The sequence below is a fragment of the Carex rostrata genome, chromosome 25 (assembly GCF_964058835.1).
Source record: "Carex rostrata chromosome 25, lpCarRost1.2, whole genome shotgun sequence".
Classification (NCBI taxonomy): domain Eukaryota; kingdom Viridiplantae; phylum Streptophyta; class Magnoliopsida; order Poales; family Cyperaceae; genus Carex; species Carex rostrata.
The window spans coordinates 4,360,428-4,382,950 of NC_135942.1; the positions used below are offsets into that span (position 1 = coordinate 4,360,428).

The window sequence follows — 22,523 nt, forward strand, 5'->3', positions numbered from 1 at the left end:
TATATACGTATTTGTTGGCTCATTTAACAATTAATTAATTTTGTTTAATTGATAAAAAGTTAATAGTCATTAAGCTATTAATTACAACAACTAAAATTAATGCTCATAATTAACAGTGGCATGGTTTGAAGTAAACGGCTGATGTTTTCATATACTCCATTGTAGGAAATATTACGATGAATTATATATTTTAATCAAAGTTCTTATATAAAAGAAACTTGGTATAAAATACGATTAATTTAACAAGTCAGGTGAATATTTAATTAGTAAAGTTTTTATAAAAGAAACTTGGTAACGAGCATTTTCTGCAAACACACATTCTCTCTCTCTCTCTCTCTCTCTCGCCATGAATTTCATGCGCGGCTCATCCCCGCAACTTTACAACTTGAAGAGCGACAGCAGTACTGCCAGCAGCGTCTCATCAAGGTCATCTTCCAACGGAAGCTTTGCCTCTGACCTCACCGACCCAGTTGGTTCTGACAGCTTCAACAACGACATGGTTTACGTGGCGATGGGAAAGGAGGCGAAAGAATGGAAGGCCAATTTGGCCTGGGTTATGCAAAATGTACCCAGAAACAAGAAGATCACTATTGTACACATCCACCAACCTTCTAAGACTATCCCCATGCATGTGTATGGAGGTTAGATCGATCAACTTATTATTAGTTTCTGATCTTTGATACAGAAAGTTAATTATCTCTGTTTTGGATGTGCGTGGAAAGTTATCTGCCTAGTATAATGCCCATAGGCTGTTTGATACAATGCCATTAAAAGAAGGTGCCATGCACATTATAGTTGTTTCGTCTTTTAATTTATGTCTGCCTTATAATTTATATAATTATTGTGGCTGGATTTTATATTAAAGGAGCCTCTAATGCAATTTTTTTATTTGACCAGATTCAAAATGTCCAGTCAGTGTACTCATATTACCATACTTAATACTTTTCTGTATTTTCTTTTTGTAATCTTACCTACTACATACGCAGGTTATTATATTTTTTTTTATTTGTTTTGTGTACTTTTCATTAACTCGTTATTTTTTCTTTTTCTTTTTTGCCTCTTTTTGTTTGTAGTGTTAGGATGGTTACCAGCTGATCAAGTTACTGCCAAAGAAGTGGCAGCTTACCGAAAAGTTGAGACTGAGAAGATGAATAAAACCATTACTACCTACATGTCCATGTTTGCTCGCCTCAAGGTCCCTATCCTTTAATTCTCCTCCTTAAGTTTTATTGTTATCGATGTTGAATAGTGCTGACATGTAAATAGGAATGGTGCCTAAATTGATTTATGGTTATCAACAACCAATATGAGTATTTTGAGGTTTATTAATTGTTATTTATCATTTGAGTGAGGATATGGTAGTATGCATATTACGGATCAATCTGTACTACCGATCCATATCTGTATTTTCAAAGTTCAGACATTCGATCCAAACCGTTAAACATAATGTCCATATGAAAATGTACTTGAAGACCAAATTTTATATTTTTTATATTTTTTTTACTATTTGTTTAGGTAGGTAGAAAATCACTTGATCTAAAATTTCTAAGCCACCCGAAAACAATGGTTATCTACATATTTAAAAAAATAGTAAACGAATTCTAAAAAATGTAAATTTTGGTATGTAAGCACATTTTCATATGGAAATCATGTTTAATGTTTCGGATCCAAGGTTTATTGTTATCTTATCAACTTCCAATGAGTGAGGCTATGGTACTATGCATAGCGCGGACTGGTCTGTACTATGGATCAATATCTTCGCTTTCAAAGTTCACATAGTCGATCTGAATCATTCAAAATGATCTACATATGAAAATATACTTGCAGACTAAATTTTAGATTTTTTTACCAACTTTTGAGATAGGTAAAGCTATATTGGTCTCAAACCTACTTGAGATGGTGCATCAATGATCTACTAACAGAGTGCACTTGTAAGTTAAATCATACAGGAAAATAAAAGAAAAACAAAAAAGGAAGAACAATGCTTGACAACCAAAATCAAAATTCTGCTCCTTTCCAACAGCTAAAGGTCCCATAAATCAATGTGGAGTATCATATACAAAATTATTGCCAGCATTTTTTTAATTTTGATATTTCCAGAACTTGTTCTCATTTTATAACAGATAAAGTCCGAGAAGCTTATAATTGAGAGTGATGACATTGCTGAAGGGTTGCTTTCGGTCATCACCATGCACAGTGTCACTGAGCTTGTTATGGGTGCTGGTGCAGACAAAACATATTCAAAGTACATACTATTTTTTTGAACCATAAAATGTTTGTCAGAAATCCTTTTGGCTAAATGACAGAACCCAACCTTTCTCGCCAAGCCCTAAATTGCTCCCCTATCGGGCCAAAAAGCTATCAAAAGCATGATTTCATTTAGTATATTGTGTTTTAAAGATATCTGATTTCTGGAAAATTAAAATCTACTCAGAACTATGAAGGCTCCAGTTTCACTGACAGCTCGGACTGTACAAGCTCGAGCTAATCCAGCATGCAAAATCTGGTTTGTCTGTAACGGGAAGTTGATTTGCACTAGGTATGCCAACTATATATTTTTTTTGTTCTTTTTAGGTACTTATATAGATGCAAGCCCAAGTAGTCCACTTTTCAATGTATTTCTTAATAGCTTTACTGAGGCTTACAGATCAAAATGTGGTGAGATAACACTGACAAACTTACCAGAATTGGTCACTAGCACCAAATTTTTTACTGCCAAATCATGGGCTTACACTGAAATTTGCACCTTTTTATATTGGGAATCACTTTATAACTAAATTTTTTGACAACCTTGACAATCTAATACAGTCCACTGAATCAAAAGTTAAAACTTAAAAGAACGTAAGAGATCTAACTCTTTTTGACAGGGGCAGAGCTAGGAAATTGAGATTGGGAGGGCTAGATAATTTAGTTTAATGTAATTATATTTTATAAGGGATGCTAAAGTGTTGATGCATACAAATACTACAAAATTATAAAATTTCAATTTATAGGGGGAGCTTAGCCCCCTTTTTCCCTCACTACCATCTGTCACTGCCCATAATTCAAAATTTGATGAGTGAATAAAGAGTAGTATCTGGAATGTGGAGAATAACATGAAGCCGAAGGGAAGCATGGTTAGTTGTTCCTTTTTTTGGGAATTGGGACAAAGAAGAAGAAGGAAGAGATAGAAACAAAACCACTCACAGGCGTACCGATAAACTTTAGATCTGGACTAACCTTAAATTCTTGAATCCAACTGTTCATGTTAGATTATCAAGATTGTTAAAATATGGATTGTCCAAGTGATGGCTCCTCTTTTGTTAATGTGTCTATAGAGTTATAACAGATTCACCGCACTTACTTTTATTTATCTTATTTTCCTGAAATGTAAAATTTGGCTTGCTATCTCAATAGGGAACCTTATATCCCCACTCAAAGTGGCCCTACAGCAACCGGCTCCCAGAAGTCTGCTGGCCAAAACCCCAAAGGGAATCAATCAGATAGAATGCGTTCACATGGTTCAGTTCAATCAACCTCTCCTCTCTCTAGTCATGCAGATCGGTCCCGAGGGTCAAGATCTGACCATCTTGATGTGACAGTCATGTCAGGACCCACATCACCATACACTGAACTCAGTAGGGTGTCAAGTTCAGGCAGTCTTGTTGTGGACTTATGGAATGGAGAACCAAGGAGTAGAAATTTTAGTGATGAGGAGCCTTATCAGGTTTCTGGCAGAAAATCAGAGCCTGGCACTGGTGACCAAGGCAGGAATTATTACCGACAAGGCCAAAAAACCCATCAGGTATTGAAAAATTAACAACTAGTTGCTTGAAAATGTTAAATCCATTTGGGGTAAGGCGGTCTTATGCTCGTTCATATGTATTGAAAAATAAAAAAAATCCCTATTTGAATAAATTAGCGAGAAATTGCGAGCCTTGGAGAGTCTTTTGAAATCTAGGAGTCTGGTGGGAAAATTCAGATATATAATTAACAAAGGGATTTTTGCAAGAAGAATGGAAGATGAAAGTTTTATACTAAAAAATTAGCACATTTAGTTTAATTTAGATGAAGAACATACTATCCATCTCTATTAACCACCAATCTTAGCCAGCACCCATTAATTGTTTGTATACCACATGTAAGATAAGCAAATACCTTGCAGCGAAAATAAAACAAGCAAAATAACACTATTTTAGTATTGTTAAGCACATCAAAATTAGAAGTAATTTTTTTTCTGTAGTCTCACTACTTTTGACATATTAAAGAAACAGAACTTAAAAGATTCACTTTCTGCCCCTGACTGATCCAGGGAAAAGAGGATGACGTACCGTACCCAAAAGGAAGATGGTCTCAAGAGGCAACTGATTTTGATGACATGAAAAGACAAAGAGACGACATCTTAGAGGAGCTTCGCCAAGTTGAAGGACAGGCAGATGCTTTGGAAGTTGCGCTTGCAAATTCAAAACAGATGGCTAAGGATCTCCAAACTAAGCTCTCTGAAGCCCACTGCCTTGTATTCTCACTAGAGAGAGAGGTCGAGGAGCTGCAACAGGAGAGAGGATGTGCTGTGAAGGAGGCGAATTTGCTGAGAGAATGGGTGCGGGAGCTGGAGCTGGAGCATACAGAGGATAGTAGGGTGAACTTTTGTGAGTTCTCTTATGAGGAGTTGCAGGATGCTACAAATGGTTTTGACAATTCATTCAAGGTTGGGGAAGGAGGATATGGGAGTGTTTATAAGGGGTCACTTCGTGGGATGAGTGTTGCTATAAAGTTATTGAATCCGCAAGGCATGCGAGGGAAAGATGAATTTTACCAGGAGGTAATATTATTTTTGAATGTTTATGTACTAACAATTAAAGTATAATTTCTTAATGTTGAATGTTGACAACTTTGAAAGGGGAGGTAGCACAGTTGGCTAGGAAAAAGACCTAGGACTGTTGGTTATCCAAAGGTCTAGAGTTCGATTCCCCTCACGACTTCACAACCTCTGCAAAGGTTTTCAAAAATAAAAAAAGAATGTTGACAACTTTGCTTGTACATCTGGCGTGCCTTTTTTTTCTTAAGCAGAATTTTGAAGTTTGAAGCCAAACAGCTTTAGACATTCAGTTTCAAGTTTGTATGATCTAATTAAAAGCGATTGAATTGGGTGAGAAGGAGAATTCAAATAAAATGTACCTAGTCCTAGTGTTCACCTAAAAGGAACCAAATTGAGTTCTAGTTACGAGCATAGGAAATTTTTGTTAATTTGCACGTATTTGTTTCATACTAGTAAACTTACTTGAATATACAAATGCATCTGTCTTATTTTACAGATGGATGCTCTAAGCAAATTGAAGCACCTAAACATTTCAACCATAATTGGAGCATGCCCCGAAGCTTCGGCAGTGGTGTACGAGTTCCTTGAGAATGGAAGTTTAGAAGACTGCTTGTCATGCAAGGATAAGAGGTCTCCTCTTACATGGCAAGCTCGTGCTCGGATTGCAGCTGAGATATGCTCTGCATTAAACTTCCTCCACTCCACAAATAACAAGCAGAATCCAGTGATTCACGGTGACCTAAAGCCATCTAATATCCTTCTCGACACCAATTTTGTTAGCCGGCTTGGTGATTATGGTACTGCATGCAACTAATATAAGTTAATTGTCTGTTATTGCAACAAGTTTATTTTTTTTTATACTTGGTTGCTATCACCTTCCCTCTATCAATTTTAATCTATAAAGGTGCAAGTATCTATACTAACCTAGGGTCAACACAGGTATATGGCATGTCCTCGAGGCAAATTCGACCAATATCCTGTCCCGATGTAGTGGTCCCATGGGGTCATTTGTGTACATGGACCCGGAGTTCTTTTCTTCAGGCGAACTGCAGCCGTGTTCTGACGTATACTCCTTTGGGATAGTGCTCCTTCGCCTTTTAACTGGACGACCTGCTATGGGCATAATAAATGAGGTGCAGAAGGCAGTTGTGAAAGGGAATTTGGAAGGGATATTGGATAAGTCAGCTGGAGAGTGGCCAGCTGAGGTGGCCAATAAAATTGCAGCTTTGGGGATGAAGTGTTGTGAAGTTAAGAGAGAATTGCGACCAGATCTTGCAACGGATGCTTGGCAGGTTCTTGAACCCATGATAAATCCCCCCAAATTAGGTGATTTTCTAAAAGGTGCATTGTATTCTTAAATTTGTTTTATTTTATTTGTTGTCCTTTCTGAGAAAATAGAATTGTTCATGAACTCCCACAAACAAGAATGTTTAGCAGTTTGCAACATATTTGATTTAAATCACAAAGAAAAAAAGCATAAATAAGAAAATTTTGTTTGTTAAACCGGTACCAGCCAATCCCAAGCCCATTCTAGTGGTACTTTACAATTTTGGACCAACCAAACAGAAACCAAAGAACACATCAGATACTAAAACACATACCTTTGTTTGAATTCTTGTTGGTGCTTAGAGGCATTGAGCCCCTGTAGAATTTTGAAATAGAGATGCTTAGAAAGGCCTACCGATTATCGATTGTTAATTTCCTTAAATCAAACCAAAATTTTCTCATACCATTAAACCAAGAGGCAGCATGAATGGAAAAAAAAATACCGCCTCCATCTCTCCTTGCTCTTTTTATTTTTTTGACATCTACAGCTCCATTCCTCAATTCTTTCACAATTAACCTTGAAATTACCATAAATTTTAGCACCGAAAAAAAATACTGGAGGAACTGTTAGCTGACATTCTTTCCTCCTTACAGATGACAAATTACTTTCTTCTCTTTAAGCCCTTTCTTTACAGTTGTCGCTTATCGAAGTTTTATCCGACAAGCCACACACAATTCGTTCTTACTTATGGTCAAGTTCTTATTTTATCTTCATACCCTTGTCTACTGACTGTTTTTTCTTTTGTTTCATCTGTCATGCATGCATTTTGTTAATTCTGTTTTGTTTTATTATTGATCTTTGACACTAAAAAAACTTTTGTTCCTATTTATTTGTAAATTGCATTGCAGCATGAGGAGTCTGCAGGAAAGCAATAGAACGCTTGATGTAAGAAGTTGGAATGGCACAGGGCATGAAGGTTCCACTGTGCTTTGGATACTTAGATTTTTATATAGCTGAAGGGTTTTCCAGCAAGTTTAAGTGCTTATTTTATTTCCTAATTTCTGGAATTAATTTTAACCGAAGTTTTCTACATATTTTGTACATACTATATATATATATATATATCTCTTGGAGATATTGTGTAACTGCATTTGATCGAATCAAAATCTAGTAAAGAAAAACTGTAACAACTTTGGGTGCAGAAGTTTCATAGTTCTGGCAAACAATTTGCATTTTGGAAATACATGTTTTTTAATTTTTATGGATCTATATCTTGAGTTCTCTTGACTATTGGTGATGAAATGATAGTCCCTTAACTTGGCAGGGAAGCAGCAAACTATCCATTTCAAAATCAAATATTATTGGACACTAGCAGTTGATGCTCTTGACTGTATTCAAATGAAGCCAAATTCATTTTGTCAAAAAAAAAAAAAAAAAAACTCATACTATTAAATCAACTTACCTTGAGTTTTATGGATTAATTAAATGAATATAAAACAGATTCCGTTTATTCTTTCTGCTTATTCCCTACTGGAGATATACATTTTCATGATCATAGTTTAATTAGTCCGCATCCTCATAGGTAACAAAATATTTGAGTTTGGATACTGATCTGGACTAATCTGATCCGAAGTAGAATGTTCTGGACTCTTAAAATAGAGTACGGGATTCTCTTCCCTGCGTTGAGACAGACAGAAAAAAATATGATCATGAAAACACAAGAAAAGGGTTTTGCTTAACTTTGAGCTTTCAAAAATAAATATAATTTTTCTTCTTTGATAATATGTACGAGTACGACTGTACGTGCAATACAATTGCAACCACCAACCGTTTGACAAAATTCTTCTGATATTCCTTTTTTATTCGGAGGTGCTGTACACTTTCAATAAAATATGTAGAATTAGTTTTTATATTTTATACTTGAAATCGCCGGCCCTCAATTGACGTAGTTCTTTATACTACGTTTTCTTGTAAAGCATTTTATTTTGTTTTATTTAAGAAAAATAAGGATCTAGTCTCATTTGATTGATCATTTTTTTTTTTCTGAAAGAATTTTATTTAATAAAGAACAATAAAATGACACAGTTCATATTTTTGTGTCCAATTCAGTGCTTTCTAACTTGTGATTTATTTCATTAGGTCGGTCCTTTTGATCAGTTGTGTAATTAAGAATTTACATCATATTTGGTTGATAGGACTTGAAGGGAAAAGAAGACTGAGAAAAACAAAATATGAGAATGAATAGAAAAAGATATCATAATTTTTATTATTTTGTTTGGTTGATCTTATTTCCCTCCGTCACATTCTATGCAACCTCCAAAAGCCCTCCAAAGGTTAAGGCGTTCATCTGGGTCCCACTGCAGAACAGAATTTTGACACAAGAAATTTTGACTAAGAGAGTGACAAATTTTGATTATTTGTATATATATTTTGCTGAGGTGTTGTAAAAACTTTTTTATTTTAATACAAATCGTTGTGGGGCCTTTAAAAAAATAAGTTTTATTTTAAAAAAATAATAATTTGTACTAATGTTATTTTTCTATTAAAATCCAATAAAACAATAATCATTTCTTTACTTTTCTTTTCTTCCGCCCCTCTTTCTCCCCCTGCCTCCTATCCAAACAAAAATTAAATCATTAAGAAGCCAGCTAACAGTAGTTATATGAAAAATTTATTACAATTTATTTTAATAAAGTGTGAAGCGAACAAAATTTTCAATTTATATACATAATATACAACTTTTGAATTATTGTATACGGAAATCCGTTAATACATAAAAATAAAAATAAAGAAATTGTGTCTTTTTTTTTCTAGTAATCCGGAGAAAAGTTCTTCCAACACAAAGTCAAATAATTTCTCATTCAATAATATATTTCCTATTTGCAATCATTAAGTTTTTCCTTTTTATCATTTTTGACTTATTTATCTATATTGAAAATTATTCACCTGCATTCCGAAATGATGTAATCAAACTATATTTTGCCTAATGTCCAACTGTCATTAAATATATTATATATGGTGTTCATATTCTATCAAATTCATATGATCGGCATCCTAATTATCTGATTAAGGTTTTTCTTTTTCTTCTATTTCTCCTTTTCTTCGTACTTCTTCTTCAAGTAATTATTTTTCGATATTTTTCCGTTTCTCTTCCATTTACTCTACACTTGTAATCATCTTTTTGAATTGATCTTGTTTCATCTTATTTGATTCCTCCGTTATGAAAGATATTTTATTCATTATATGTCAGTTTTTTTGCAAAATATTATGTTGAGTCAAGCTATAAACGGACGGTTCAGATAATAGCAATCAAGTTTAAGTCTAATTTATATTGATTTTGACCCAGTACTGTACTTTTTGACCCATTACGATTTACGAGTACGAATAGGCAGGTACTCGATTTTGCTGCAGTGCTATATATAGTGGCATAGCACTACTTTGCAATAATAATATTTATTACCAAATAAATAAATGCAAGATTTGTTTTTAAAAGAAAGTCAAAAGGAAAAAAGAAGGGTGGATTCACTGGATTGCTCCGCTACATGCATTTTTAATATCCTTCCACTTCCAAGTATCCTTTGAAAAAAAAAATGCTGTATTAAGTATTAACAAGTTTGAAGGCCAAATTGTCTCCGTTCCGAGGAAAAAGGTTTGCAGAAATGAAGATACAATATCATACTATAAAGAATTCAAATTATTTAAATATATCCCACTTGTGGTGCCGATCATTAATTAATTAAGAGTTATATATAGCTGTGATCTGAAAGACAGTTTGAAAGTTGAAACAATATATATAGCTGTAGATAATGTCTCGTATGCATTTTGAAGTTGAATGATTGGGGCTAATATGGTAATTATATATATGTTGGGGGGTGAAGAATTTGTGTATGACATCAAGTCACGATATATCTATAAGAATGGAAGAGTATTCGTGAGGGTAAAAAGTAACTATCCGCGAGGATACACCGATAGAAAGGTGTTTTTTCTATTAGCGACAGTAGTATCTGCGAGGGTATGCCGACAATATCCCTCGCGGATACTCTCTCATTCTTATCATCACCAATTTGATTCATCCAATAGCTAATATCGTCTTGGATATTTCATTTATCATTATTATTCGAATTTTCACTATTATACCTGAAATATTTTAATATTGCAATAACAATTTTTCACGTAAGTACTTTCACATAAAAAAAAAATTACGTCTCAATCGTCAAAGACATGGTTGACATCTATACAAAGTTACTAATCATTTATCAATGTCTGATAGATTTTCTAAGTTGAAGATTGATATTTCATTGACAAATCCATAAAATATAAGGGGTAGATTTCGATGAGATAGAATCAGATGCGTTCCTTCTTTAGGGAAAGACCTGACAATTTTTTTTTTTTTGAGGAACAATGGCATTCATGCCCCCATTTGAACAAAATATTTTTTTAGAATAAGAAATATATATATTCTATCTGAATAACAATAGTAGGCGAAGTTTTCAAAGGGAGAGGGGAACCGAATATGCCTTTGAAAAATTAAGCCCCCACAGCCACTGTCAGAATTTTCACTAATAGTTAGACTTTATATAAATGTATATTAATATAGAGTTTACATGGGTGTCCACTCAAAGTCCTATTTACCCGCTGTTTTCATTTTTCTCACTATATCTAGTTTATTATTAATAATATATAGTTAAATAATAAGAACTAATGAGAATTTGTCTTTAGTCTAGTATTAAAGACAAAATAATGTTGTGTTGTACGAAACCTCACATAACTATTCATTATTGAACCTAAACAATTATGATAACAAGATATATAATTCAAATATGAAGACACAAAAAATAGAGATATTTTTTAATCCTTCTCAAATATGATATTGTGACTAATTACATATAGTTATATTTGGTTAACAACTTTAAACAATACAATTAATTTTCTTTCTTAGTATAATTTTAATTTATGGTTTTATGTGTTGTTTTGTTTGATATAACTAGTTATGAGTCACACTTAATGAGTATTACAATTACTAGAAAATGTTTATGAATTAACACTAGCATGAACCGATTTTTTTTAAATACCCTCAGAAAATAAAAAATAACCTCAAATTTTAAATATTTTGAAATCTGCCCTGACCGCTCCATAGTGGGGCGGTTAGCTTCAATACTTGACCACCCCACAGTGGAGCGGTTTGCTTTAAATTACTGCTAGTGTCTATATATAAAACATTCATTATTTACATACTAAATATCTCTAAAAAAGAAAAGAAAAATTAGCAAAGACAGATTTCAAAATATTTGAAATCTGAGTGTCTTTTTTAATTTTATGAGGGTATTTAAGAAAAAATCGGTAGCAAGAACATAGATGACTGATGTTTTCCTATACTTCATTATCTACGAAACAATACTCTTTTAATCGTATGTCCAAACATGCAAATATTACGATGATTTACTTTATTCAAAGATATTCTATAAAAGAAGTTTGGTATAAATCACGATTAATTTAATAAGTCAGGTGAATAAATACTCTTATCAATTAGTTACGACTTACGAGCATTTTCTTCAAACACATTCGTTCTCTCCCTCTTTCCCTCTCTCCCTCTCCCTCTCTCCACTCCCAAACAGCCATGAATTTCTTTATGAATGTATCGCAACAACCACAACTTTACAACGTGAAGAGCAACAGCAGTGCCAGCAGCGTCTCATCAAGGTCATCTTCCAACAGCTTTGTCTCTGACCTCACCGACCCAGTTGATCCCGACAGCTTCAACTCAGTCGATGACACGGTTTACGTGGCGATGGGAAAGGAGGCGAAAGATTGGAAAGCCAATTTTGTGTGGATCATGCAAAATATACCCAGAAACAAGAAGATCACTATTGTACACATCCACCAACCTTCTAAGACTATCCCCATGGCTGTGTATGGAGGTTAGATCGATTAACTTAGTTTCTGATCTTTGATAGAGAAATTAAATTCTCTCTGTTTTTTCTTTTTTTTTTATGCCCGTGGAAAGTTACTTGGATTGTATAATGCCCATAAGCTGCTTGACAGAATGCCATTAGAAGTAATTTTATCAAGGACAGAGAGAATCTATTCTCCATGTATTCTCCGTGCCCGAGATATTACCTTGCACAATAGTTGCTTCGTATTTTAATTTATGTCTGCCTTGTTTATATAATTATTTTGGCTGGATTTGAGCTTAAAGGAGCCTTTAATGCAAACTTTTTATTTAACCAGATTCAAAAGGTCCATTTAGTGTATTCAGATTGCCATAATTTTCTGTATTTTTTTGTAATCTTACCTATTACACAGGTTATTATATTTAACTTTTTTGTTTTGTGAACTTTCCGTTTACGTTTTTTTTTGCCTCTTTTTGTATGTAGTGATAGGATGGTTACCAGCTGATCAAGTTACTGCCAAAGAAGTGGCAGTTTACCGAAAAATTGAGACCGAGAAGATGAATAAAACCATGAGTACCTACATGTCCATGTTTGCTCGTCTCAAGGTCCCTCTCCTTTCTCCTCTTCAAGGTTTATTGTTATCGACGTCCAATAGTTGTGACATGTTAATAGGATAGTTGTGACATGCTAAATTGATTTATTGTTATCAACATCAAATAGTAATATTTAAGGTTTATTGTTATCAACATCCATTAGGAATATTTAAGGTTTATTGTTATCAGCATCCAATAGGAATATTTAAGGTTTATTGTTATATCAACATCCAATAGGAATATTTAAGGGGTTTATCGTTATCAACATCCAATAGAAATAGTGCTGACATGCTAGTTTGTACTGTCATCGAACCTCACCAGTTAGTCAGACCTACTTGAGATGGTGTATCTATTAACAGAGTACACTTGGAAGTTAAATCAAACAGGAAAAGAAAATAAAGATAAACAAAGCAGAACAATGCTTGACAAACAAAATCAAAATTCTGCTCATTTCCACCAGGTAAAGGTCCCATAAATATCAATGTGGAGTATCATATCCAAAAATTATGTCAGCATTTTTTATTTTATTTTGATATTTCTAGAACTTTTTCTCATTTTATACCAGATAAAGCCCGAGAAACTTATAATTGAGAGTGATGACATTGCTGAAGGGTTACTTTCGGTCATCACCAAGCACAGTATCACTGAGCTTGTTATGGGTGCTGGCACAGACAATACCTATTCAAAGTACATACTATTTTCTATAACCTTAAAATGTTTGTTAGAGATTCTTTTGGCTAAATAACAGAACCCCACCTTCCTCTGAAACCCCTAACCTGCCCCTTATTGGGCCAAAAAGGAAATGAAAAAGTTATCATAAGCATGACTTCATTCAGTAAATTGTGTTTTAAAGATATCTGACTTATGGAAAACTAAAATCTACTCAGAACTATGAAGGCTCCTGTTTCACCGACAGCTCTGACTGTAAAGGCTCGAGCTGATCCAGCATGCAAAATCTGGTTTCTCTGTAATGGAAAGTTAATTTGCACTAGGTATGCCAAGTACATTTTTTTGTTCTTTTTAGATACTTGTATAAATGCCAGCCCAAGTAGTCTATTTTTCAATTTATTTCTTAATAGCTTGACTGAGGCTTACAGATAAAAATGTGGTAAGATAACACTGACAAACTTACCCAAATTGGTCACTAGCACCAGGATTTTACTGCCAAAACATGGGCTTACAGTGAAATTTGCAAATTTTGTTAGTGGGAATCACTTGATAAATGAATATTTTGACAACCTTGACAATCTAATATAGTCCACTGTATCAAATCACAAAATGTATTTTAGAAGGAATGCTGAAAAGTGTTGATGCATGCAAATATTGAAAAAATTAATGGACACAATTACAAAATTTCAATTTATAGGGGGGTAGCCCCCTTTTTCCCTCACTACCATCCGGCCCCCATAAGAACATGGTAAATTTCCTAAGGAATAAGTATTGATGCTGGATAAGTAGTGGACAGAAAGACTATGGTGGAGACAAACTACACATTTAGTATTGAAAATAGATTTGGTGAGTCAATAAAGAGGAGTAGCTTGGATGTGGAGAATAAAATGAAGGTGAAGAGAAGCATGGTTGGCAGTTGCTTGTTTTGGAAATTTGGACAAAGAAGAGGAAGGAAGACGAAAACAAAACCACTCACAGGCGTGCCAATAAGCTTTAAATCTGGACTGTCCTTTAATTCTTGAATCCAACAGTTCATGTTAGATTATCAAGATTGTTAAAATATTGATTGTCCAAGTGATGGGTCCTCTTTTGTTAATGTGTCTATAGATTTATAATGGATTCACTGCACTTACTTTTATTTATCTTATTTTCCTGAAATCTAAGTTTTGATTGCTATCTCAATAGGGAACCGGCTCCAAGTGGTCCTACAGCAACCGGCTCCCAGAAGTCTGCTGGCCAAACCCCTAATGGGAGTCAATCAGATAGAATGCCTTCACATGGTTCAGTTCAATCAGCCTCTCCTCTCTCTAGCCCCTTACATGATCGGTACCGAGAGTCAAGATCTGACCATCTTGATGCGACAGTCACGTCAGGATCCACATCACCATATAATGAAGTCAGCAGGGTGTCAAGTACAGGCAGTGTTGTTGTGGACTTATGGAATGAAAAACCAAAGAATAGAAATTTTAGTGGTGAGGAGCCTTATCAGGTGTCTAGCAGAAAATCAGGGCCTGGCACTGGTGACCAAGGCAGGAATTATTACCGAGAAGGTCATAAAACCCATCAGGTTATTGCCCACAACCTATTAATATGTCAATCTATTCACTGGTTTTTAACAACTAGTTGCTTGAAAATCTTAATCCACTTGCAGTAAGGCGGTCTTATGTTCATTCATATGTATTGAAAAATTAAAAAGAAAAAAAAAATCATCCCTATTTGGATAAATTAGCGAGAAACTACAAGCCTAGGAGAGTATTTTCAAAACTAGGAGCCTGGTGGAAAATTCAGATTTATAATTAACAAAGCGATTTTTGCAAGTAGATTGAGATGGCAGAAAGGCAGATGATAGCTTTAGACTAAAAACCTAGCACATTTAGTTTATTTTAAATGAAGAACATACTAGCCTTCTATTTTAACCACCAGGCACACATTAATTGTTCATTGTATACCACATGTAAGAAAAACAAAGACCTTGCAGAAGAAATAAAACAAGCAAAATAACACTATTTTAGTATTGTTAAGCACATCAAAATTAAAAGCAATTTTTTTTCTGTAGCCTCTGTACTTTTGACATATTAAAGAAACAGAAATTATAACATTCACTTTCTGCCCCTGACTGATACAGGGAAAAGATGATGGCATGCCGTACCCAAAGGGAAGATGGCCTCAAGACGCAACCAATTTTGATGACATGAAAAGACAACGAGATGACATCTTAGATGAGCTTCACCGGGTTGAAGGACATAGAGATGCTTTGGAAGACGCGCTTGCAAATTCAAAACACATGGTTAAGGATCTCCAAACTAAGCTCTCTGAAGCCCACTGCCTTGTATTCTCACTAGAGAGAGAGGTCGAGGAGTTGCAACAAGAGAGAGGATGTGCTGTGAAGGAGATGAATCTGATGAGAGAACGGGTGTGGGAGCTGGAGCATGCAGCGCTTAGTAAGGCAAAGTTTTGTGAGTTCTCTTATGAGGAATTGCAGGATGCTACAAATGGTTTTGATAATTCGTTCAAGATTGGGGAAGGAGGGTATGGGAGTGTTTTTAAGGGGTCACTTCGTGGAACGACCGTGGCTATAAAGTTGTTGAATCCCCAAGGCATGCGCGGGAAAGATGAATTTTACCAGGAGGTATTATGATTTTTTAATGTTTATTTACTAAAAAGTAAGGAATGATTCTTAATATTGAATGTTGATGACTTTGCCTCTTCATCTAGTTTGTCTTTTATTTTTTCTTAAGCAAAAATTTGAAGTTTATAGCCGAACAGCTTTAGACATTCAGTCTCAGATTTGTATGATCTTATTAAAAGAAATTGAATTGACTGAGAAGGAGAAGTTAAAGAAATGCTGGACCTAGTCCTTGTGTTCCCCTAAAAGGAAACAAATTGAGTTCTAGTTATGAGCATAAGAAAATTTTGCTAATTTGCACGTACGCTAAAAGTATTGGGTTATGATTATTAAATTATTCTGTTTCATAGTAGTTAACTTACATGAAAATACTTTACAGATGGATGCTCTAAGCAAATTGAAGCACCTAAACATTTCAAGCATAATTGGAGCTTGCCCCGAAGCTTGGGCTGTGGTGTATGAGTTCCTTGAGAATGGAAGTTTAGAAGACTGCTTGTCGTGCAAGGATAAGATGCCTCCTCTTACATGGCGGGCCCGTGTTCGGATTGCAGCTGAGATATGCTCTGCATTACTCTTCCTCCACTCCACCGATAACAAGCAGAATCCAGTGATTCACGGTGACCTCAAGCCATCTAATATCCTTCTCGACTCCAATTTTGTTTGCCGGCTTGGTGATTATGGTATTGCATCCATCTAATATAAGTTTATTGTCTGTTATTGCAACAAGATGACTGCTAAGAACAGTAGAAAATAGTAAATCCACCTCTAGGGAATTTGAAATTTGTTGGTTAGCATTGTATACGGGAGTAAGACTTCTGATATCCAATCTCACAAAACTTTCTTTTGACAAGTTTTTTTTGGACTTCATTTGCCTTATCAATCAATTTTAATGTATAAAGGTTCTAGTATATATACTAATCTAGGGTCGACACAGGTATATGGCATGTCCTTGAGGCAAATCCTACCAATATCCTGTCCCGATGTAGTGGTCCCATGGGGTCATTTGTGTACATGGACCCGGAGTTCTTTTCTTCAGGCGAGCTGCAGCCGTGTTCTGACGTATACTCCTTTGGGATAGTGCTCCTTCACCTTTTAACTGGACGACCTGCTATGGGCATAATAAATGAGGTGCAGAAGGCAGTTGTGAAAGGGAGTTTGGAAGAGATATTGGATAAGTCAGCTGGAGAGTGGCCAGCTGAGGTGGCCAATCAAATTGCAGCTTTGGGGATGGAGTGTTGTGAAGTTAAGAGAGAATTGCGACCAGATCTTACAACCGATGTTTGGCAGGTTCTGGAACCCATGATAAATCCCCCCAAGTTAGGTGATTTTCTAAAAGGTGAATTTTATTCTTAAATTTGTTTTATTTTATTTGTTGTCTTTTCTGAGAAAATAGAATTGACCATGAACTACCACTAACAAGAATGTTTAGCAGTTCACAACATGTATGATTTAAATCACAAAAAATGAAAGCAGAAATAAGAAAGGTTGCTAAACCGGTACCAGCCAATCCCAAGCCCTTGCTAGTGGTACTTGCAATTTTGGACCAACCAAACAGCCACTAATTAACACATCATATACTAAAACACATACGTTTGTTTTAAAACAATCTTTCCTCCTTGCAGATGACAAAATAATTTGTTCTCTTTATCCCCTTTCTTTACAGTTGTAGATGATCAAAGTTTTATCTGACAAGCCACACAAAGTTCATTTTTACTGCGTATGACTAAGTTCTTATTTTATCTTCATACTCTTGTTTACCGACTGTTTTGCTTTTGTTTCGTCTATCATGCATGCAGTTAGTTAATTCTGTTATGTTTTATTATTGATCTTTGACACTAACAATCTCTTATTGATCTTTGACACTATTTATTTTTAAATTGCATTGCAGCATGAGAGCAGTCTGCAGGAAAGCAATAGAATGCTGGATGTAAGAAGTTGAAATGGTACAGGGCATGAAGATTCCACTGTGCTCAGGATAGAACCAACTTAGATTTTTTTTTTTTTTAAGACTGAAGGGTTTTCCTGCAAATTTAAGTGCTTTTTGATATTTCCTAATTTATGTAATTAATTTTAATCGAAGTTTTGTACAGCTTTTGTACATACTAAATATTTGTATAAGTGCATTTGGTTAAATGACAACCACTTGAGAAAAAGTGTAACAATTTTGAGTGCAAAAGTTTCATAGCTCTGGCAAACAATTTGTAGTTTCGAAATACATGCTTTTTATATTACTAAAGGAGCATTTCAAGATGCCAAGTCCGCTTTTACGAATCTATATCTTGATGTTTTTTTCTCCAAACTTATCTATTCAGTTATATGTCAGAACAAAAAATTGGTATGTAGTCTGAAAAGGTTAACAAAGTTCATTTTTATTTTAATTAGCTGTACAGTTTTGAGGATAAAGGGGGAAGACGTGTTGTGCACGGCCTGAGATAACACCTTCACCGGCATGTGCTGTGCTTCAGTACAGTCACATTTCTTTTCCTTTGTTCTATTTGAAATTCATAATTACCAATAATTACTTTTTTTTTATCTGAAATTTGTTCTTTTAGACATTCTGTGTCCCTTTCTCTGAAGTGGTTTAATTATGATAGGGTAGTGCTGGTGGTATGAAAAAATGACAAGGGAGAGGAGAGAGCATTACTAATACTGAGTTCATCAGTATTAATTATTACCAATAATTACCAAGAATTTCTGCAAAATTAGTCTGAAGTTGCTGGTAAATGTATTCTAAGGTAAGCAAAAGTATTTTCAGCTGTAATTGACTTGTCCAGTACATTTTATGGAATCCTTGAGTTCATCAGTTTGTGTTTCCTTTACAATTTTTCTATATAAGCTGAGGCAGAGCTCATCCAAGCAGTTGTGTTATTATTTGAGCGGCTTTTTTTTCATGTTTTTATTTTTATTTTTTTTTAATTGGAGCAACAGAAGGATGCTGCCTTCCAAAGCGTCCATGCATTGGACGCCTAGATTAAAATAAACTAGTTATCAACAAATTAATTTATTATGTTATTAATTTCGAACTTAATCTTTAGTAGAAAGCCTAGGAGAACTAAATTTAACTAAATTTGACCATGAATTTAACTAAATTAAACTAAATTACACTAAGATACATTGTTCGGTTCCTTGACTGTCAGGGTCATGAGTAAAGTTTGGACCAAGGCGGTTCGAGCAAAAAGATCCAAGACGGTTCTAATAGATTCACTTTCTGGATAACCAAATATTTTCTTCACAGAAGATTCAAGACGGTTCAGACAAAAAGAACATTTTTTGGATTGGTAGGAGTTTTTCCAATCCAAAATTTGAACCGGAAAAAAAAATCTCTGATCATTCTATCGAAAATGTAAAATACTTTTTCTCTTTCCATCTCTTATTTTATAATAATTTCCTTGAATAGAAAATCTCCTCATAGGGCCGAATTCCTTATCAATTATTAGTTTGGTACTTCTTTGCGTAATTGAAATTTACATCATGCTGGGTTGATATGAGGTGAGGGAAGAAGATAAAGAGATGGAGAAGTGGGAAAGAATGGAAAGGAGAGATAAACTTGTAATCATGTATCTAATTCAGATGATCGGCATCCGAATTGTCTGATTGATGAACCGGTCATCTTTAAAATGGACGATTCAGATAATCCGATTTTTTTATTAATAGAAAGAAGGTAAATAAATATCAAAAATAGAGGTAGGATTTTGTGAGATTTCGGAATGTAAGAAAAACGTGATGGAATACCACATTCAATGGACGTTATAAACTATTACATCCAACTAATCTAAACTGTAAACTCCTTCATTTGATAATTAACTAAAAAAAAAATACTGGACGTTATAGTATTTCACGTCCAGCAAAAAAAATTTCTGCTTTGGTCATCAATTTACATTTTAAATTTTCAAAAAAAACAACACAGTGGACAATTTGAATTGTTGAGATGTTTTGGTTGGACGTGATACTCTATCACGTCCAATTTTTTTTTTTTAGTTAATTAATAAATGCGGCATTTAATTAGCTGAACGTGATAGTTCATAATATCCAGTGGACATGATATTCTATCACGTTCTTCTTATATTTTGAAATTTTACATAATCCTACCCCTATTTCGATATTTACTTATTTATTTTTCTATTTATTAAAAAAATCGGGAAGATAATAGCACCCAAAGTTAGTCTAATCTATTTGCTTTTGACGCAGTAGAGTACGAATTGACAGGTATCTGACTTTACCGTAGTGGCATAGCACTACTTTGCAATAACAGTATTTATTCCCAAATACTGAAATGCAAGATTTGTTTTTAAAAGAAAGTCAAAAGAAAAAATAAGGGTGGGTTGGGTTCACTGGATTTGTTTCTAAGTATCCGTTGAAAAAAAAATGTGGTATTAAGAACCTCAGCTGATTCAAGCGTTGTCTACGTTCCGGGGGGAAAGGTTTGAAGAAATAATCCCATACTATAAAAGAATTCAAACGTCTAATTATCTAAATTATTAAAATATAATTAAGTTCATTTAAATAGAGTTATAGCTGTGATCTGATTCTAAAAGTCAGTTTGAAACAATAAAGATGGAATTATCCTGTAATATGCTGTAGATAATGTCTCGTGTGCATGCATTTTGAAGTTGAATTATTTGGGTCTAGGGTGAAGAGCGTGCATGACATCAAAGTCACCAATTTTTTTTTTTTTTTAGTGAAAGTCCTTGTACAATTGTTCATTCAAAAAAGTTACAAATTAGCTGTTACATGATATTTATTTACAGCTGAATGTTTTTCACTTATCTTTGTAAGATTTGTAACTAATATCTAAGAATGAAATAAATAAAAAATTAAAATAGAAGGATTTGAATGAATAAGTTTCATAAAATGAAATATTTTATGAGAAAGACTAACAATAATGATTTTTGTATTAATTTTAAAAATGTAAAAATAAAAATAAAAAATTAATTTATAACGGAGGTTTAGTTTTCTTTCTCCAATATATACTTCCGTTTCTTCTAACATCATCAACTATTTTGATTCATCCAACATAGTTTCAGATATTGCTTGATCATATATTATTCAAAACTATATACTATCATATCATTTCATGTCACTAAAACTTTAATATTGCAATTATATTTTTTTTTCACATAAGCACATTCAAATTAAAAAAAAAATTGTCTCAATTGTCAAAGACATGACATCCTATACAAATTTAATTATCACTTGTCTATAGGATCGATTCTTCAAGTTAAAGATCAATATAATTACTTGACAAATCTATTAAATATAAGTGCTAGATTTGGTTGAGATAGAACCAAATTAAAGTGCTTTTCATTACTAATTATTAACAATGATGAATTGCAAATTTTTTAACTCTTATTTTATGCTAAAAGGTTCGTGAATGTTATCGGATGCTTAAAACGGTTGTTATAACCATAGTGACAAATGAATTATTTGTGTTCGGTTCGGCGAGGTCAAAAATTTGTGATTCGGGTATAATTCGGAATTATCCGGACCAGAGATTTCAGTCCTGCAAGAGAGCAAAAAAAAAAAAAAACCAGAGAAAAAATATTTTGGGAAAAATTCGGCAAAAATTCGTAAAATTCACGAATTATTCAGGTTTAATTCGATCAAAGTTCGGTCAACCGAATAATTCGGCGTTCGGTTCGGCTTCACCAAAAAAAACAATTATTCGGATATAATACGCGAATCTTGTCACTGTGGTGACAAATATTTCTATGGTTGTGTTTGTGTATGTGACCCACAAAAACAAGAATTTGTATATCCTCCCAGGTATACCTGCACTCAGTACAATAAGCCTTAATGAGCCTTCAGCTGAACAATTAGAATAGAATTTGTGTCTGTGACCCACAAAAACAAGAATTTGTATATCCTCCCAGGAATACCTGCACTCAGTACAATAATGTTTAATGAGCTCTCAGCTGAACAATTAGAATAGAATTTGGTGTCTATTTAGATATAAGAGATCCATTTTGAGATTCGTACCAGATTAAATCTGACAACTCAGGTCTCATTCTACTCAGTCAGGTATATATTGCACTGGATCTGAATTATAAAGCAATTAAGGGGCCAAATCAAATTCTACTTGTATTTTAAAAAAAAACAAAGGTGCTATGTTCTCATGTCAAAGAAATCAATCCACCAGAAAGATATCAAGCTGATCTCAATTTTGACAAGGATCAACATTGTGTGTGTGTGTGGAGGGGGGCACTGCATTAACTGAAAAGGAAATTTTTTGAGTTAATAAATTTCAACCGTCTGATTTTAAACGGAGTCAATTCAGTTGCTGCTTATAACTTAGGAGGCCTTTAATACTAGTGTAAATTTAGTCCGCACGAATCTTAAAACATATCAGATGGTTAAGATTCATAAACTCAAAAGAGGATACGAATTCGGGGGGTTAATCTTGTTAAATTAAGGTGATGTCTTGCAATTCCAGAATTTCTGATATTGTTTTTTCTTTCTATACTTCATTTTATGTCCATGTGAGAAGAATTATTGTACGATAACAACTCCTTAATCCAATTTGCTTCTTAATAATTGGTTCGTACTGGAATTGAACAAGTACCTTATTTTTTAGGAAAAGACCTAACAATATAATTCCACAGTTCCACTTGGAATAAGATATATTCTGAATAATACTAGTAGGCGAACTTTTCAAATGCCTAAGTTCCAACGTGGAGAGAAA

At 34.0% G+C, this 22,523-nt stretch overlaps 2 protein-coding genes across 3 annotated transcripts; both read left to right on the forward strand.

Annotated features, from left to right (window-relative positions):
• Nucleotides 1-346: 346 nt before the first annotated feature.
• On the forward strand, nt 347-6,156 carry LOC144543940 (U-box domain-containing protein 33-like). The gene is made up of 8 exons (XM_078292384.1): nt 347-641; nt 1,074-1,195; nt 2,124-2,245; nt 2,435-2,539; nt 3,397-3,784; nt 4,292-4,801; nt 5,295-5,595; nt 5,738-6,156. Exons 1-8 carry the CDS (start codon nt 347-349, stop codon nt 6,154-6,156), a joined length of 2,262 nt encoding a protein of 753 aa, XP_078148510.1.
• A 5,521-nt stretch (nt 6,157-11,677) lies between these two features.
• Nucleotides 11,678-17,990, forward strand: LOC144543617 (U-box domain-containing protein 33-like). Of its 2 annotated transcripts, none has more exons than XM_078291946.1 (9): nt 11,678-11,983; nt 12,440-12,561; nt 13,115-13,236; nt 13,437-13,541; nt 14,404-14,785; nt 15,344-15,847; nt 16,224-16,524; nt 16,779-17,180; nt 17,733-17,990. In XM_078291946.1, the coding sequence occupies exons 1-9, from the start codon at nt 11,683-11,685 to the stop codon at nt 17,735-17,737; spliced, it is 2,244 nt and encodes a 747-aa protein (XP_078148072.1). In that variant the 5' UTR covers nt 11,678-11,682; the 3' UTR covers nt 17,738-17,990. The 2 variants fall into 2 exon arrangements, with proteins under 2 accessions (XP_078148072.1, XP_078148073.1); XM_078291947.1 differs by having other exon boundaries at nt 16,779-17,165.
• Nucleotides 17,991-22,523: the final 4,533 nt, after the last annotated feature.

Excerpts from the sequence above, each read along its gene's own strand:
- LOC144543940 (XM_078292384.1), top strand. The coding sequence starts at position 347 with ATGAATTTCATGCGCGGCTCATCCCCGCAACTTTACAACTTGAAGAGC. Across the intron at positions 2,246-2,434 it reads GCAGACAAAACATATTCAAA|AACTATGAAGGCTCCAGTTT; the intron begins GTACATACTATT and ends AAATCTACTCAG. Across the intron at positions 2,540-3,396 it reads GGGAAGTTGATTTGCACTAG|GGAACCTTATATCCCCACTC; the intron begins GTATGCCAACTA and ends CTATCTCAATAG.
- LOC144543617 (XM_078291946.1), top strand. The coding sequence starts at position 11,683 with ATGAATTTCTTTATGAATGTATCGCAACAACCACAACTTTACAACGTG. Across the intron at positions 13,542-14,403 it reads GGAAAGTTAATTTGCACTAG|GGAACCGGCTCCAAGTGGTC; the intron begins GTATGCCAAGTA and ends CTATCTCAATAG. Across the intron at positions 14,786-15,343 it reads AAGGTCATAAAACCCATCAG|GGAAAAGATGATGGCATGCC; the intron begins GTTATTGCCCAC and ends TGACTGATACAG.